Raw genomic sequence first — 19,468 nt, 5'->3', positions numbered from 1 at the left:
ACTAAAAAGGTGGCCAGGGCCAGCGAGCAACCCATTAGTTAACCTTATGATGTCACTGTAGGTCACACCGAACATGATTCATGACTTCCGCGGGAGATCTTTGGTCTGTCTAATCTCTGGAAGTCCTGTCACTGTCTCCATGGAGACAGACGTGACACAGGAGGCGTTCAAACTAATTGGGTTTGAGATCAACACTAGAAAGAGGGAACTATTCGCTTACATCCAAATTTGTGGAGTGAGTAATGATAGTAAAAAAATATATATAAAAAAGGCTGAATATTAAAACATTTAAAAAGGAATTAAAGATAAAATATCTATAAGCTTGGCTCAATTCCTGCTCATTGGATTCATTCATTTGCATCAAAGATGGAGCCACAATCGGCGGGGGTTTATCCAAATGAATAATCATTTGATGGATAATTACGAGATGTTTTCAACTACTTCCTGTCGGAGCCATAATTATAAGAGCTAGAGAGCATAAATATAATTAATAATAAGCCAAGGCTGGAGTGACCGAGTACGGGGAGAAAAAGCAAGCAGTGAGTTTCTGGAGGATGAGTTAGCGAGGACAGACTTTCCTGGCTAATTTGCAGAGCAAGCAGATTTAAAGGGGGTGGGCGGGGTGGGGGGGTACAGGGAAGCAAAGAGTTCTGGAGAAAAAAAAGATGTTTATCTATATGTTGTGAAAGAAAAGAAATATGAGCAAAGAAAGAAAGTCACAGAGCGAAAGAGAGAGAGAGGAGAGGAAGGTAAAATGTGAGGCTATGAGCTGAGCAGGCACAAAAGAGAGATAAAGGTCAGGATGCGAGGGAAATGGAGGAGAGGAGGCATTGCGATGTCACTGTCACCTCATTAACGTTTTCAACTTTGTTTTTCACTTTTGCTTTATTTCATTCTCTCTCTCTCTGCTTTCCCTCTCCTCTCCTATCCTCCTCTCATCCCTCCTCACCTCCTTTCCTTCCTCTGGCAGGCTGAAAAACGGCCCTGTCTCCACCAAGATAAAATGCCTGAGCTCAAGAGGGCAAAAAGAGGGGCAGAGAAGGCAAAAATCTAAAATAACCACATAATTAAGCCCCCCAAACAGCCTCTGCTATTGATTTGCTGTCCAGAGCATAAACTGGGAGCAGCAAGAAAAGTAGAAACAGGGCGAGGAGTCGAGCGAGGAGGAGCAGGATGAAGACGGAAGAAAGGCGAGCGAGGAAATGTTTTCAAATGAGAATGCAGCCTGCCGTTTCTTTTTCTGAGACACGGAGAAAAACACAAAGTCCATGCGAATCTCTCCTCCTCTATCACTCAACCATCTCGCTCTCTCATTTCTTGCTCTATTTTTTTTTTATTTAATTCTGCACCCATCATGAATAGCCAGAGGGCAATATCATTTAGGCCTACCAGTGTTCTGTATAATACCTGCACACTCACACAGATAGACAGCGACACAAAGTGTACAATGCTCTGGGTTCATTGGAATAATGCATATACGTGCTACATGTGGGACGAGTTATTATGCAGCCACAGCACCTGAACCAATACATTTTACAGGAGACTGAGGGGTCAAATACATTTTTCATAACTTCAGCTGTGACAACACAAACCGTTCCAGTATGTTGCCATGCTATCTCCACCAGCTACTCGACGCAGTGAGGAGGAAAACGAATACTTTGGCATTTTGAATTTGCAGTTATTTCTTTGCCCTTGCCACAGCATGAAAAATAAGTTTCAGCTATCGCCCTCTGTGTACTCTGGGGTAACAGTGACAATGTCACAGTTAGCATGTTTCAGTGGAAACATGTTACACTGGTAGCCAAAGGGGTTTAGTGCACTCACTTGTGTCTAATAGTTTATATTTTTCTTGGTCTCAATGGGAACAATTGAAAAATTAGTCAAATTAGTAAAAAAAAAAAAAAATCCAAGGGGAGGGCATTTGTTATAAATACATCAATGGTAACAGTGAACTGCACAAAGTCTAAAAGGGGCGGGTGAGGTGGAATATAGATTGCTCTCAGCCAGTGAGCCACATCACAGCTGAGCCAATCACAGTGATGCAACTGTCCACAAAATCAGACTGTTGCCTGGAAGGTGCAGAGCGACACAGTGTGAACACAGCGCCACAAATCTGCAGCCAGAGGCAGATGTGTTCACAGCAATGATAGTTAATTACAAAATTGATAGAAACAAATAATTAACAATAGGTTGGTAAAGCTGTTTATACGACTGCCTCACTCTGAAGCTTTCACAGTGTTGATTAAAGTGTTTCTCTGGTTGTAAATGTTTATACGTTACACAAAAGTGTTTTGTGATGCCGATGAACAGGATTAATGAGCTAACAGGCAGAATATATTTATAACTGACCTGTCTGATGTTTTTTTTGGAGCAGCAGAAGGGTGTCATTTGAACATCATTTAACGCCTCTAAAAGGAACTTTCATTTCTTTTTTGGTTAGGCAGCCCCTGTGGCCAAAAGTGGTAATGCTTCCTCCGCCACATTTCATTCATTTTGAGTGGAAACATACTGAATCTGACTCAGAGGCATTAAGGCATTAGGAATAACCATATAGAAACAGCTAATCTTCTCACTGATGGTCTTGTTTGTTTATGTGGGCCATCCAGAGGCATCAGTGTGCAGAATGAGACTGAGGCATAACCAGTTAAAAACTCATTGTGGCATGTTAAGTCAAGGTAGACTTGTTGAATGGCATTATGCTCTGGTGCGGCGCCTCTCAAGTCAAGTCAGGCTGTGGATTTTTTTAACTTCAGGGGCCTGGAGAAGTCATTTAATGAACTGAAGGACACACTTTTAACAGAATATAAGAGCTGTAAAAAAAGATACTGTAAGAATATTTGATATTCATTTGTAAATCAATGAAGGCTGATCTACAAAAAGGTGATTGAGTTCATTTAGATTTTAAGCACTGTTGTGTTATTTCAGTGCATTTACCTTCAAACATTTAGTTTTGCTCTTGTTGATAAAATTACCAGAAAAATTGCAGCATGCTAACATGCTTACAGAAACAACACTACACGTTTCCCATGATCATATTTAGCATGTTACTGTAGCATGCCAACACTTTATCAATTGGTCATAATCTAAAATACTGGACTGAAATACATCATAATTTGTTTTTTGTTTTTTTTTGCTTATTACAGTTCATCCTGAGGGAGACGTTTCACACCAATCCAATCGATTGTTGATTTCAGTCTGGATCAAAATGGTAGGCGATAGACCAACATACAGGCAGGCTGCTAGCGTGGCTAAACTAATGGCACAGAGAATATGGCTGCGTCATAAATAAGTCAACATGTTTCCAGTGCACATTACTGGTGGCAAAGAGCAGCTCCGATTCTGCATGAGATACCTAAAGAGGGCACATGATATATTTTCCACACCACAATCCAACCCCAACCCTTTGATTTAACTTTGATCCAAAGGCTTCACTGCAATATTTTTTTTTTTGCATTACAGTTTGTTCGCCTTCTTTTCAATTATTTTTCCAGCAATGAGAAGAAGCTATTCTTCAGTTAAACTAAGTGCCAATACTGCCACTTTTCAATCACACTGTGTCAAGGGCCCGGGGAAGGAAAACAGTAGACTCAAACTCAAAATGCCAATGCTTTGATAATTTGTGAAAGAAAAGACGGATTTGATGCAGCCTTTTATTTAAATCACAGAGCCGAAGCTTACCTCGGAGAAAAATACGACGCTATCTTTGCCTTCCCTTCTCTTCCTCCCTCCATTTTAACCTTCTCAAGATTTAAGCTACAGCGCGGGTCCATTCTATGTGGAAGACTATGTGTTGCCAAAGCTTCTCTCTTCAAGGTGATCCAGCATCAAACGACTGCCACACACGTGCACACACACACACACGCACACAAGCAAACGGAGCACACGCTCTCTCTTTTATTCTCTTTAAGTGCTGAGGGCAAGGCTTCACAGCAGGTCAAACCACTCTCACAGTTGTTATTCAGTTGACTCATTCACTTTTAAACAATGTCTCCTCAATTTATAGCAAAGTGATGATGCTTTTACTATCACTTGCAGTTCACTCTCTCTCCATACAGTCCACACAGGGTAATACACGAAGCACACAGCGCGCGCTGTTGTTAAATATTCCTTTTATGATTATCACATGCATACATGTTTGCTGAAGCAGTGATATATTATGGATTTACTCCTCCGTGGGTGGACCTGCTTTAAATGATTACATGCTATGTGGCACAGCATGATCATTATTAGCCATATACAGTAACAGAGATATTTTTGTCTGACTTAAATACTGAATAATTGATAAGTTAGTTGTGAGCATCATAACTTGATTTCAAGCTGCTCCGGGGAATGTGCAACATACTGAATACTGTGTGTGTCAGTTCAGTTCAACTCATAAACACACAACAAAAAACACACATCCCTAAGCATGAGCACATGGGTGTGTGATGAATTCAATTACACAAAAAAACAACAACCCTGAAACATGTTTCAAACATCTAAACATGACATAAAAAAGTGACTTTTTGGTAATTTATCACCGGCCTCCTTCTGTTCCCCTCCCAGAAGAAGAAATATCCATTGAGAAAGTGTTTGGTGATATATAAATAATCAAATAATGTATTATTTTTGCCTATGGCGGCCTGAGCACATTCCTTTATTCATGAATACCTCTGCTCTGTTGTGCCCTAACAGAGAGGATCAGTCCTAGTCACTGCCTCTAATTAACAGTTTACATAAGCAGAGGGTGTAGGTCCCGAGTGTGTGTGTGTGTGTGTGTGTGTGCGTGTGTGTGTGTGTCTGTTAAAGTGTCTGAATGTATACATAAAGTACTTGTATCATACATCCCTGCATTTGGTGTGCGTGCATATTGTACAAGATATGAGTGTACACAAGTGAGCATTAGCATGTGTTTGTTGTTTCTTTATGTTTTTTTCCAAGGACTCCTCTGAATCTGTAATTACACTCACGCCAAAGCCAGGGTCAGTCTGTTGCTACTGAATTGTAAATAGGCAAAAACACACACACACACACACACACACACACACACACACACACACACACACACACACCACTAAACAATAACAAGCCTTCTATTCTCCTGATTTTATCCTTGCTCTTATCTCATTCTGTACTGAGTCATCACATCCTGCATGCAAATGTACATAAAAGTTAACCAGCAACAATCTGAACTAACTAATATACACCTGTGGGATAAAAAGATACTTTATGCACCAACCAGATGTAAGTTAATATTGCAAATTTTAAATGAATTAAATAAAAAACAACAATGTGTGTGTAGAAAATGGTCCAAAATTATGCATAAACATAATCTACACCCTCAACTATACAGTAGCAGAGAGAATGGAAATCTGTGGGCAATTAAAATTCAGGGCAAAAATAGAGACACTTACTAGAGACATTTACTACATAAATCAATTAGCATGTTGCTTTCTGACACACAGAAGCATGCATCATACCTACAGATTTATTTTTTAAATGGCTGCCACCCCTGTCCCTGCCCAGGCTCTCGCACTTTGTATGGTTTGCACAATCCACATTAGTGATGCAGATCCTCTCTCTCTGCTTCGCCGCCTGTCAGGCTCATCTGCTCCAACAGCCCTCAACGTGCTAAAAATGAGCTCTCGATGTGTTAAAAGGAGTCAAGCACAGACCTGGCTCAAATTTATTTTGCAAACAGATTCGATCCCTCCGTGGGGATTGATTGATTTGGTGTGACATAAAGGCACAGACTGGATAGGCCCAAATGCTGCAATGGCAGAAAGAAAGCAAAGCCCCCTTTTGTTGGGTCCGTTTTTTTTCCTCCAATTTTTCTTCCCCGGGCATCTTTTGCATAATAAATATTAAAATATTCCTCAGTGGTATTTTATTTCAACATTATAACCAAGCAGTACTGCGATTAAATGATAGGCCAAGCTCTGAAATTGTGACTACAAATAACCTTGGTCTGCACGTGGCATTTTATTGATAATTTAGCTGTTATGAATGATTTAGCTTCATAATGACAACCTAATAATGCAAAAATATTTAAAAAATAAATGTTTCAAATGCTCAAAGACCTTTAAGCGCTAAAGACCATGTACTCTGGGTCATTTACTCTAATTTAAAACATATATATTACAGAGGTCAACATAGTTTAAACTCATCATTTATTAATTACATGCCTCTGAGCATATAAGAACTGTCTACTCTGTATTTACAGCCATTCACTAAAGGAAAAGTGATTACAGAACAGCTGCAAAAGATTTTCATAACAAAAAAAAAATCCATAAGATGTACATTTCCCAAAATAAAAGCCACTTAATGATGGCATGTTAAAGGAAAATCATCTCCTCTGTTCTTTAGATTGTTTCTAAGGATTCCTCTGCTGATGTCTGTGTAACAGATAATGGTGCAAATAGATCACATTAAGTACCTATAAAAGAAAAGTCAATATTGTAAAAGCATTCGACCACCAGTGTACTTTCCTGTCCTGGGTGTGTGCATTCAGTTGCTGAGAAGAAAAGATTGTGCTGCTGTTAGGATAGATAACAGATGCATGTGGAAAATTAAACAGGGCTGTTAAATTTCGAGTCAACTTCAAATAGCCAGACGCCATAGTGCACGTAGTCTTACGATGACGACAAACCCTTTGATAAAAGTAGGGATTGGTGCCACACTTAATGAAGATGAGGAACAGGATTTATCAATCATCAATTACAAGAGCATTAAACCGGGGGGATCACGGTAGTTCAGAGTCGTCGCTTGCTCCTCAGTTGATAGAGTCACTGTGGGTGTTTTGCTTGTCAGTGCCTTTCACTGACAATTAAACCTATAATCTCATAAATGATATACAGCTCCATGATGCAGAGCTGCTGTCAACTATCGTTATCTCTTTTTGCTGTGGTGGAAGGAAGAGTAAGAGGGAGAGAGAGAAAGAAAGACAAAGACAGAGGGACAGTGGGAGGGAGGAAGTGAGCTACAGATGGCTCCTTTTCACTCAGATCACTCATGATGATAAATGGACGAAAAACGAGGGAATGCCAAAGAAGAGGGAGAGGAATAAGCGGGAGGTGAAAAGGTGGTGACAGGACTCACCGTGGCCAGCTCGTAGTGAGGCCGGGGAGCGGTATATGGACACAGGTGGCTGGTGGTGCCTGGGCCCTAGAGGGCCATGATCGGGCCTGGGCAGGGCAGGGGGCACGGGGGCTCCGGGAGTAGGGGACAGAAGATGGAGGTCTGAAGATGAAGAGGAGGAAGAGGAGGAGCCCCAGGCCGAACCCAGCAACATCCATCCCACTGCCAGAGGCAACATCCAGTACAGCTGGCCCTCCTGGGGCTTTTCTTTGGGGAGCATGGCTCACGCCCCTCCCCCTAACAGATATTTAAAAGAGAGTAAATCAGATGTTCAAGGATCTCAGAAAAAGTGACCTTCCCGTGGCCAGGATACAGTGGCAAACTCCATAGCAGAGAGGAATCAACACAAGCTCCTTGTCAATGTAGAATCCAGCAGGTCCATCCAAACAAAATGCCTCTTGGACTCCCCTCGTTAGAAGGCAGCAGATCTCCCGCTGTTCTTCGTTTGCTCGCTGGCTCTTTGAACCAGAATCCAATATGTCTTTACTTTCTGTTCTCGGCAGGATCACCCTGTGGCTGCTCCTTTGATGACCAAGTAGCGTGCTTGTGTGTTTGTATGCGTGTGCGTGCGGAGCAAAGGGCGAGCTTGTGCACGCACGCTTTCGCGAGCGACACCTGGAATGTGTCCCTGTGCGCCCTTCTTCACCTGCAGGCTCAGAGTGAGTGACAGGAGGGGGAACAACCTGCGCTGCAGCCTTCTGCCTGCTCGCTGGCTCCGCTTCGTTCTGCTCTGCACAGCTCCGCTCTGTCGAGCCACAGATAATACACAGCCTCGGCTATGAGACCGGAGGAGGAGGAGGGAGAGACGGAGGGAGGGAGCGACAGAGAGACGAGGAGCTCCACACACTCCGGCACGGACAAACTGTGAGCTTTCTGTCTCTCTATCGTCTCGGCTGAAACACACTCCCTTCTCCCTCACAGTTCTCACAGAATCTCAACGAGATTGAAGATCCCCACTCACGCTTTATCTCCGTCTTTAAGTTTGGATCCAATATTTGCCTGACTTTTTTTTTCTCTCTTCTTCTTTTTCTTCTTCTTTTCTTTTTTTATGTCCCTTGATAAGTGAAGTGGTCTGCCTTGTTAACCCAGAGAGACCCAGACTGATAGTTCTTTGTATTACTCCACAGGAGAAAGAGAGATTTGTGGACAGATAAAGAAAGAGAAAAGCCAGGGAGAAAGAAGAGGATGAGAAAATGAGAAACTGCTGGGAGGGAGCGAGATGGAGGGGAGATGGGGGTGGGAGTGAGCAAGGAGGGGAGAGCGGGAGAGAGAGAGAGAGAGAAGAAAGGATGAGAGAGGGCTCAGGTGAAACTAAGCGAAGATGATGGGACGGAGGAAAGGAGGGAGAGGAGGGGAGGAGACGAGGGAGGGGAAAAGCGGCAAGTGGGCCAGCCTATGCAAATCCTCCCTGAGCAGCGAGCAAATCAGGAAGGCAGGCAGCCACTGCAGAGGAGTGGGCTGCCTTTAGTCACAGGGAGAAGAGATGTGAGGGAGGGAAGAGAGGAGCAAGTGAGGGAACAAACGGCAGAGAAAGAGAAGTGTGGGAGAGAAAAACAAGGGAGAGAGAGGGCAAAAATCGACGTATAATAGCAGTGCTACAGCAGCGTCTGGTATTCCTGGAATCACATTTTTGAACCGGGCTCGGGGGCTAACATGGTGTCACTTTCCCTGCAACAGCATGTGACCTCCTCTCTCTCTGTGTTTTGATGATTCTGAAAGCCCATTGAAGCCAAACCACTGAAGTATAAAAAAAAAAAAACTAAAAAAAAATACCATGCATTATTCACTTGGCAACAGATTTACTCAATTTCAAAAGGGTGAAATATCTCCCTACTCAAATAGAAATGACAGCAAAGAAAGGCTTCCAGTCCCTGTTCTGTCAAGTTTTCTGAAAGGGGAAACCGTCTGCAGGCCTTCGGGAGAAATAAACACTCCAAGTCAAATTGCAGTTTAATCATGTTGCCTCTCAGAACATAATTTGATTTGACACAAGCGTTCAGCATTTGGCTGCTGACCTTCCGGATCAACACCGAGATATTACGAGATGACAAGAGGGCTCCGGTTGTAACACCACTGATGTGCTGCAAAACTTTTTTCAGAACGTGTGACTCATTGTTGGCTTTGAGGAGGCACCGTGCACAGCCACTTCACAGTGCCGGCTTTACTCTGTTTCTTTGCATCTGTCAAGATGTCCCTTCCTATGTTTTTCATTTGGAAGGCAGAGTCCTTATCTGCAGCACCCGGGGGCGCAATTATTGCACTGCTTGTTGTGAGCACACAACACAGAGATAATGTTTCATGGGCAAATGAACGACAGAGGAGAGAGGACATTCTGACATCCATTGATCCATGTAAAGAGGAGGAAGCAGTTGGGATCAGAGTATATTTACGCTGTAGAATAAATATAATCACCAATATGAAATGAGTCTGGTGCAAATATGGAAGTGTTTATGTTTAGGTTTTCAGCCTCTAGCCGGATATAATGGAGGTGAATGGAATTGTGTTGTGTTGTGTTCACTATACTCTAGACAACCTACAGATCATGCTGTCAGCAGTTTTCATATGGACTATTTCTTCAGCACGAAGGACTTCCACTATACATGACATGAGAGGGAGAAAACATGATGGTCTTTTTTAGTAGCTCCCTTTTTTCATTTTGAGATTATATATATATATATGTGTGTGTGTGTGTGTGTGTGTGTGTGTGTGTGTATCTTTGTAAGATTAAATATTCATATTATGACTAAATACGCAAAAATCTGTTTGAACTGAACATAATTAGTTAATGAGTTTCCAAAACTTTGCTTCATCGAGCGTGAAGTTTGATCGGATTTGACTGATTGAGTGCGTTGGCAACTGTCATCAGACTGATTAAAATGTTGCTACATCCTGATTGATGCAGGGAAGTATACAACATCATATTTTTCTAAAGCCTAACTAAAAACCGCCCACTTCAAATCAGTGAGAAAAACAGAGAAAAACAAACACAAGCACTCAAACAAGCCAAACTGCTCCAACCCTGGCAGAAAATAGTCGATTTACAGTATGCAGTTCAGTACCGTGTCACTCAGAGTGAGAAGCTGATGATCTTTTTCTCAGGGCTTTGCATGGGAACAGAATATTTAATTGTTTTTTACAAGATTATTTAATTTAATGTTTTCTTCTTTAGGTTTTAACAGCTATATTTTTCTTGAGTGTGATTTTGTTGTACTTTTCCATGTGAAATAATTGGTGGCTTGTACAACAGTCTCCAAGTATATGTGAACCAGTGTTGCAGAGTAGATTGAGGTTCAACAAGACCGCAATCTTTGTTAAATACTGTATATCACCATGAGAGCACTTTCTATGCTAAATATTTCCTCACACTGAAAACTGAATTTGCATGCAATTTTACTGAGCCTCATCAACTTACTACTTCTGGGTGAGCAGAATCTTTTTTAAATTTTATTCCGAGTTTAAGCTCCGCTCATGCGGTTTGCGTGTCTGTCTCAGGGTAGGCCAACTGTCATTTTCATGCTGAGAGTCTGATCTTTCATAAGGAGAACATAACAAAAGCTGACAGGCCAACAAAGAGATATGTCATATCTGACATTTCATCCAAATTATCTGTTCATGTCCATCTCTTCTTTTATTTTTTTATTTTTTGGGAGGGGGAAGTGGAGGGCGAGTGTGTGATGAAAGATGTCAAAACATTTCAACATTTTATAATTTTTACAATACTTATCTTTTATACTTCGCAAAGCATGCTAAGTTGTTTTCCAGTTTAAAAATTCCACTCACTTGCTGAGATCCTGTTGATTTGAGAACATATGCAAATCACCCTCTCTCCTCCTCTTAATACCTACAAATGACTCTCCTCTCCTCTAATGGAGTGATAGTAAACAGTAAGGTAGATAGTAAATTTGTGAGAGTCTTCCAAATTTACTGACAAAAAACCACACACTGCTAAAATTAAAATACTGTTTTGTTTTTTTTTTAAATTGCAGCACACTCAATCTCAGCAACATTACTGCATCAGTTATCTAAATGTGTTTTGTTTTTTTGCCTTTCTACAGCCCTCATGAATTCATTTCACAAACAACCTCCAGGCTTAATGCTGGGTAATAAGCTGCACTGCTCACGTCTAAAAGAATCTTATTTCTGTTTCTTTTTAGTGAAGAATACAGTCAGGCATCAGCAGGAAATGGCAAAGATAAAAGCAAAGGAAAGTTTTAAATGAGCTACGATACTGCCTTACATGTCAGGTTTATGAATAAAATAAAACTAGCTGTGGACAACAACATTCGTAGAATCAAATATTCTTTCTAGACTGTGAAAGCACATGCAAGGTTGGCATTTTCCAACAGAAGAAAGCAATATGTCACCTTGATAATTACCTTCCCTCCCCTACAGCTACTGTAGTTATTCTTTTTACAGCGCAGTACAAAAGAGTGAGCAGTTGATCCGCAATCTTGTTGAATGACCCATCAGGGTGCTCGGACTTTAGGAGGCATTTAAGCTACAGATGGAGGCTTTCGCTCCTCTGAACACCAGCCACAATGGCAGCCAGCCTTCTTCTTCCCTATTTGCATACGTTCACTCATGCATAAACAAACAAGCCACCTGTACAGTGCACACATGCATACAGCGGCCACTGCACAACCTGATTTTCCAGTACAGAGCCACACCCTATTTAAGAGTCTGAAAAGCTGCATTTGTTTTTTGTGCTCCAAACTAGTGAACCAATGAGAATCTTGGGAACGTAGAGTCTCCCGCTGACTCTGTAATGAACCCTCGTCAGGATCAGGGCTAATTAGTGTTTTACATTCTGATTTCTCTGTGGTGTCTCTCTGTGACAAATGAAGTCTGCTCTCTCTGCCCTGCACGCAGGCAAATGGAGCGCAAAACATCTTAATGTCACAGAAGAGTGGGGACACAGAAGAAAAACTCTCAACTCTATTAACCTCAACTCCTGGTTCATAACTAAAAACCCTCAGTCTAAAAACAAAACATCCAACCTTTTTATGTATGATGGCTGGCAACAGAACCTGACACAATGAGTAGGCTGTACTGAATGCAACACTTCAAAATTGTTGGCAGGGCTGCAACTCTGAATGAAAGAATTGTCCATGGAGACTTGTCCATGGTGTACCCCGCCTCTCTCCCTACGTCAGCTGGGATCGACTCCAGCTGCCCGTGACCCTGCTAAGGATAAGCGGTTACAAAAAATGAATGGATGGAAAGATGATTTTTTCCATTTTTCTGATTAATCAATGTCTAAATCATTAGATTTTACAAGCTGGAATGGGGAAATATTTTAATAATGTATTAGTTCAGTATTATTTGTCAACATAAAACTAGCATTTTGGAGATAAAATCTAATATTTGGTAGGAGCTTATGCTTACGAAACACAGTGAGTACTTGGTGGGTAAAAGTTAATGATGTACAAATTTGACCTTCTTTGGAGTTTTCTATGAAAGTCAGATAAAAGCTTGCTTTTTGTTGTGGTACCTGAATTATTATTGTCTAGAGGGAAGCAAATCCATTGGGTTGCTTCCAAGGTTAATCCAATGTTTTCAAGGTTTGTTCCTCTAGTTTCCACCATTAAGTCAAAAATAACTGCTGGAGTGTGATGTTTCAACATTCATGCACCCACATGTAAACAGCTTCAAACTTGCTCCTCGTTTGAAGTGGTTGGCTTTAAAGGGGGATTGGCAGAGGACAAAGAGCATTGCCGGGTATTTGGAGCATCGTAGCCTGGCACAGGAGACACATGATGCACTCCTGGGCCAAAGAAACGACGGCGACAACAATATCAACAGAAATACAGCAAACTACATTTAAAGGAGTCTTTCAAGTCAACTTCGCATCTCGCCAGCGTGTGTCCGTGTGTGTAGTATTTGGAAAGTTGCTGTTTTATCTGCAACTCAACAGTTCACATGAGCCACTGCTGTAAATCCTTTGTGCTTCCAAGTCAGAAGCATTGAGCTACTTCATTTTTAACACAGGCATCAGCATTGTTTAAAATAAATAATAATAATATGACTAACACACAACCATACAGTATCTGGGAATAGACTAAGAGAAAAAAAATAACAGTAAAAATCTGAATCCCAACTAGCAGCCCCTAGAGGCTGCAATGTTTATTACAATCCACAATAGCACTGGACGCAACAAACAACAGACAGTACTGTTGCTTCTCCTAAAGCCTTATAATTAAGTAGTGGTAAAAAAACAGTGTTTGGAGCTGGAGGAAAGGCATTTGGGTAATTAGAATCCCCTTGGGAATACAATCGTCATAGGAATTGGCCAATTATATAATAAAACATTTAACGTGCAAAGTTGACCTTTTTGGCCTGACGGTGTTGTTAGACAGTGCCTCATAGAGTGTCCAAAGTGGAAAGGTTAAAGCAGCTACAATAACAATGTGTCATATGACAATGTGAAAACAATGTGAGAGAGGTCTCGTAGAAAGTAATTATCACCCAAACCTGTAGCTCAAATTTACAGAGCTTTCGACTCTTTGTTTAGCTGTCTGGCCTACAGCTTCACTGTTCATGGTTCACTTTCACCGCTCTGTCGTTTTCAGTGAAACATCTATAAAAATCTAGATGGTATTGCTCTGCTAAGCGCCAAACAGCAGACGGACACAGTTAGCGACTAACCGGTGTACATAGTACAGGGTTTACAAACAGGTGGACTGGTGCACGACCCAAAACATACGTTGCTCCGTAACTGCTGGATGTAACTGTTAACAAGTTCACCATTTAAACTTAAAAGGTGATAGGGATCATTTGCCGGTGTCATGTTGTCACAAGTTGTTTCTGCTGCCCCCTAGAGGCCAGAGAAACTAGTTATTGCAGGTTTAATCCTCTGAACCTGGCAATTACATGGTTCAATTTTTTTGTGCACAAAAACATTAAAAGCAATGCAGTTAGTGATATTGTTGGTGAGATACCCAAGCCTTATGGAGCAAAGTCTTAGTCAAAGGTAAATTTTAAAGGTCACAAAATGTCTTGTCAATCCAGTAGTTATTGACATAGCTTGCTCTGGGCAAATATTCCATCCAACAGCATTAAAGTAATCAAAGGGGAATTGGAAACATCAAGAATATGTTGAGCATAAAGTTTCTTTCATGACTCATGAAATAGTAGTTTAAAGGTCCAATGTGTAAGAAAAACTCAAATTCAAATTAAAAGTAAAAGGTCATATTTAGATCAGTGTTTGATTTGTCTGTTCTAGGCTACTGTAGAAGGTGTAGAATGGTGGTTCAACATGCTAGAGTCAAAGGAAGAGGACCCGCTCTCACTGGAGATATAAAGGTCTCATTTCAAGACATCAAAAACATAACTATTCTTACACTAATGGAAACATACTAATGAATATTGTACTCCATTCCTGCCAATAAACACTCAAGGAATTCCTAGCTCAGGCTCCACTTCCTGACCTTGAGTTCAAGCAACTAAAGGTCTACTGAAATGAATGATATGGTTCGGACATTTTGGATGTTTCAATCAGGCAATGCAGGCAACTTTAAAAAGTCTTTTGTGTCTTTTGCCAACTCACATCTGCTCTGACACGACTAAGACAAACCTAACCAGATGCAAACATGCACGCACATGTGCAAGTACATGTTCACCCTCTCCTTCCAGTCACACATACAGAAGAGTCATACCCCACCCATGGCTTAAGTGCAGTAATCCATCCGTAGCAGTGCTCTGCAGCCTAACACATTTAATAATGAATGAATTATAAAATCAAAACTGACAAGCAGCAATTGAAACGTGGCTGTTTGTTTGAAAGATTAAAAATGCAGTAACACCCGTATAACTTATGAATGAAGCCTCAAACCTAAATTAGAGGACAACAGCTTGGGGTGAGTTGAGCTGAGCTGAAGTGAGCCAAACCAAGCCAGAAAATACAAATGTACAAAATGCATACAGAGAGACCACCAAAAGAATAAACAGATTAAGCACACAACTGGAACATTTCTATTAAAAATGGAAATAAGCAGTTGTCAACTTCAGGCAGTCAACTGTACAAACATGTATGTATTTGAAGAAATTGTAAAGATATTTCACAAATGCTGGTGGAGTCTATTAAAAATGGATGACTAAACTGCTCAAATTTATTTATGTTTTCATATAAAACGTGAATCAAGAAAAGACCTACATCACAGTGTGTTCCCTTGGGTGCAGCACTGGGAACAATACAATCCCAGAAGACCTAGTTTCTACTGAACAGACTATTATTCTGCGCATCCAGATTTCCCTTTTCCCTTTCATTTGTCACAAATAAAGATCTGTGTAAGGGATTAGGCTTTTATTGCAAAAGATTTCTGTGCTGGAACATTCATCAGGTATTGAAGTTACAGCCTATATTTTTAGAGGGCCTTTGGAGACGAGATTCAGATAGTTTACTGTTGCACCTGTAATCTTTAAAAAGAAAGGGAGCTAACGGGAAAATAGAGAGCAACGGTAGATTCTCAAACCACTGGCAAAGCAGCAACAGCATGGTATACTAGAGCCTGCCTGTAAAAACTGGATCCATGGGATGTTAAACCATGAGGGCAATTTTTCTACCAATCTGGGGTACAAATGGGGCGGAACATAAACCAGTACAGAGAGATCCATCAACTGGAATACCTGAATTTAATTGAATTTTATGTCTTGGAGAGCACCAGCTCTGCTGAAATGTCCTTGAGCAATTAAGACTCAGAATCTACCCTAGCTCTGGGAAAGTTTTCCCCATATAATCAGATACAGTAGAGTAAAAAAAAAAGGACAGATGAAGTTACCACTCACACCAAAAAAATCCATTCTTGGTGTGAAACAACTGCCGCCTCCAGGATCAGCAGCATATGGCATCTGCCAGCCACACAGCAAACAACTGAGTGCCACAGAGCTATACAGGGGGCTTTACGAATGCTAGAATAAGAGAAAGTTCTTTAAACTTCACAAAGGCTGTCTTTTGGTACTTTCCACACACAGTCAATTTCCTCCGCAAGTAAACAGACACCACATGGGACACACAGAACAAGCTCAGATATTGCCTATAGATATTACTAAAAAACAGCAGATGTGCATTGATTTGGCCTGCCTTGGCAAAAAAGAAAAAAAACAAAGTAGGATCAGGGCTAAATAATTCACCACCAAAAGTGAACAAATTACCTCTGGAGGGAGGCTATTTCCATTTTTGAGCATCAAAGCTAATAAGTACACCCATGTGAAAATAAAGCTCCCCCAAAGAGTACATAACTGTTCCCCATGGGGTTAGACTGATTTGGCCCAGTCTTACATCTCTCATCTAGCTCTCTTTTCATATGAAGGAAATACAGCAGAAGAGCAAACCTGCTTTTCTCTAATATGTCAAATCAGTTCATATTATTGTTTTCAACCGATCACATGGAGGGTTTGAAGCTGGCAAGCAGTTCTTGACAAAAGCTATTCCGAGATAAAAACCTATGAAAATACTGCTGGCTCTGTAATTTTCACTGGCAAACACAGATCTCATGATATCACACCCTGTCATGCATTTATCCAACAAGTGACAGGGCGATATTATCATGTGGCACTTTGTGTGATGGGATGTCTCTGAAGGTATCCCCCTAAAGGTCCCAGAGATAAATATGCACTCTAAAAAAAGAGGATGTGTCAGTTTTACTACATTTATAATACATACATCATACATTTTTAACATGCAGACATTGGAAACTATAGAGTCAGCACACCTCTGTATTCTGGGGGCTTAAGAATTACCAGAGAGTTGAATCAACAGTTCTTTGACACCAAAATTCAACACTATAACCTTCACCCAGGCAGTATTTATTGCAGAATTATCGAGTTGGATTGCATCAGCGTACTGTGTTGCTTTAAAGGAATAGTCTGACATTATTCGCTATTTTGCTGAGAGTTAGATTAGAGGATTGGCATTCATATCTGTCACAATAAAATGTTAAAATATGCAGCTGGAGCCAGATAGCTTAGCATTGCATAAAGACTGGAAATAAGAGAGCAATGGCTAGTCTGAAGATTAAAAAAATAAATAGAAATACGCCCACTAGCACCTCTAAATTACACACATTAACACCGTATCTTTTACAATTCACCCACAAACGCGTGGAGTAAAAGCAATAATTTGCTGTGTTATACACGTGCATTACCAGACAAGCTGTTTTAATTTTTTTCAGCTAAGCTAAGCATCTGCTGGTATTGACCTCCTCATCTACCCCTGAAGTGAAAAAGCTCCCTTTCCGAAATGTTGCTTAACTGCGTCTTTTGTACAATGTAATAAATGTACCTTGTTGTTGAAATATTTTGCCCTTCACAGGTGAAAATTGTTTTTGACTCCTTTCAAACCCCATGTGCAGAGGCATGTACAAATACGAGCACAACAAAACCTCTCCCCCCCGACTGATCTCCCTTTCCCTCGACGTTAACCTTCTGCAGGCGTTTCAGGGTAGAGTACACATCTATTTTGTCTCCCACACGGCGTTGTCTGAGTCACTGTCCTCAAGGTGATCCAGGATCAAAGGATCAGCACCTATAAACACACTGGGCCACGTGCCCTCACGCATGCACAAAAACAGCCAAGCCCCTGCGTCATCAGAAGAAATGATAAGCTTTGGATGAATTTATAACTCAGATGGCTTTGCATATTTTAAATATACTATAGACACTGCACGGAATCTGTTTTGGCCTCACACTCTAAACTGTGACTGCACAGAGGCTGCGTTATTTGATGCAAGACAAAGGCAGGAGAGGGCTTGTGGAATTGGCACTACTTTCCAGCAGAATGGGAGTTTGATTGCTCTATTTCACGAAGCCTGATGATGCCGTTTTCCATTTCTCAACATTTTAATTCCTGTCTTAATGCACTCTGGCAAATTGGTTCCAATGAATACACACTGGTTTGCAAGTATGATGATAAACTGGTACAACACACTAGATTGCTAAGAAATGGTAATAGAGAGCATTTCAACCTTGAAAACGGACACTAAAAATACCCATATACAGCATTTTACACTTTCTGTGGAAGGCTTGTTTGTATTCTAGGTACCGTAAGCTTCAGGCACCAAGCCAATCTGCCCCCTGCCACTTCCAGGGCTTCGTCAAAACAGTTCTGGCCAAGCGATTTACAGGCAATATATGAAATATGGATCATACCTCGTTGAGGGAGAAAGTGCCCAGGGATTTTATGCTGTGTGTGTGATACCTGTGACGGCTGAGTGGGTGAGAGACAGAAATGATTGCTTATGGGATGGTGTAGGAATGAGAAACCATCACAGCGGTAATATGTTCATGTTGCCTGTTCTCGTCTGCACACTCACGAGCAGCGAGCGCGGATATACACATGTCGACACACACAAGCACATGTTCGCTTACATGTGCACTGACGAGTGTGGCGCTTCTAAGCTTTGTTCAGAGCGACTAAAGCTCTGCATCCTTCAGTCAGTCCTTACACATCGATGACAAAAAGACAATGATTCATGTGGGAATGTTCTAATCTGTCGCCTGCATGGTTAGACTCTGGCGAAATGTAGGCAACTAAAACTTGGTTCTGGAGAGGGAAAGAACACGTACATGGTTAAAAGAAACTAATGTTGACTGCGGGAATGAGATGGTTTCCTGTGTCAAAGTTTGTTGACTCAACTATCCATCTCAACCTCAACCCTGAGATTAGAAGAATTGCTGCAGTGAAACAACATCACACTCCAACATTTGCTACTTGAACAGGGCAATAAAGACTTTTCATGACCATGAGAGGTTGCTTGTCAGAGGGTGTAATGAGAGTTTGTATTAAGTGGTTGAACAAAACACCAATGCTTTTCTTGTTTGGGTGTGTTGCTACAGGTGCTTATAAAAAAGGATGTAATACCAACCCTAAGTATCTACTTAAAAAGATGCCAGGACACTGCACAGCAGTTAATGTTCTCCGTGGGAGGATTTTTAAAAGAGTGGGAAGCTCTCACAGCTGCAAAAAACTGTCTACGCTTGCAAGGTCAGCAATAGTACATTGCTACAACGCATGTGCTACAAGCTATTCTACCTGTTACGGTACGGGGTTGGTGGGTACAGCACATTGCTGGATGACCATGACCTGTTCTGTAGCAGACATTGATTCTGGATCAACTTTTTTTGACAGATGACACCTTTTTCCATTTTTATTCTGGAGCTCTCCAAATTGGCACCCACATCGGACCTAAAAATATGGAGGATTTTTGTTTATTTATTTATTTTGATGCACAGCTATTATCGATTGAAACACAGCTTAATGTCCTTTACAGACAAAGAGACGGAGAGAATAAAGAAAGCCCAACAGCTACATAACACTCAAAGAGGGAGAGAAATTCAATCCAACACCTCTTCTACG

At 41.1% G+C, this 19,468-nt stretch overlaps 1 protein-coding gene across 14 annotated transcripts in view; it reads right to left on the bottom strand.

The window, feature by feature from the left end:
- Window positions 1–19,468, bottom strand: part of nrxn3b (neurexin 3b) — a 272,252-nt gene that overhangs the window by 97,402 nt on the left and 155,382 nt on the right. The window contains exon 1 of one of the 14 annotated variants that reach the window (XM_027284476.1): window positions 7,078–8,867. The exons of 12 other annotated variants lie outside the window; for them this stretch is intronic. In XM_027284476.1, coding sequence (XP_027140277.1) covers window positions 7,078–7,336 — 259 coding nt within the window. In that variant the 5' untranslated portion in view covers window positions 7,337–8,867. Of the gene's footprint in view, window positions 1–7,077; window positions 8,868–19,468 lie in introns of those variants that run through there. One more of the 14 variants, XM_027284475.1, reaches the window with a different exon arrangement.

Source organism: Larimichthys crocea, chromosome XI, assembly GCF_000972845.2.
Source record: "Larimichthys crocea isolate SSNF chromosome XI, L_crocea_2.0, whole genome shotgun sequence".
In the NCBI taxonomy this organism is placed as follows: Eukaryota; Metazoa; Chordata; class Actinopteri; family Sciaenidae; genus Larimichthys; species Larimichthys crocea.
This window is presented reverse-complemented; position numbering and strand designations above follow the sequence as displayed.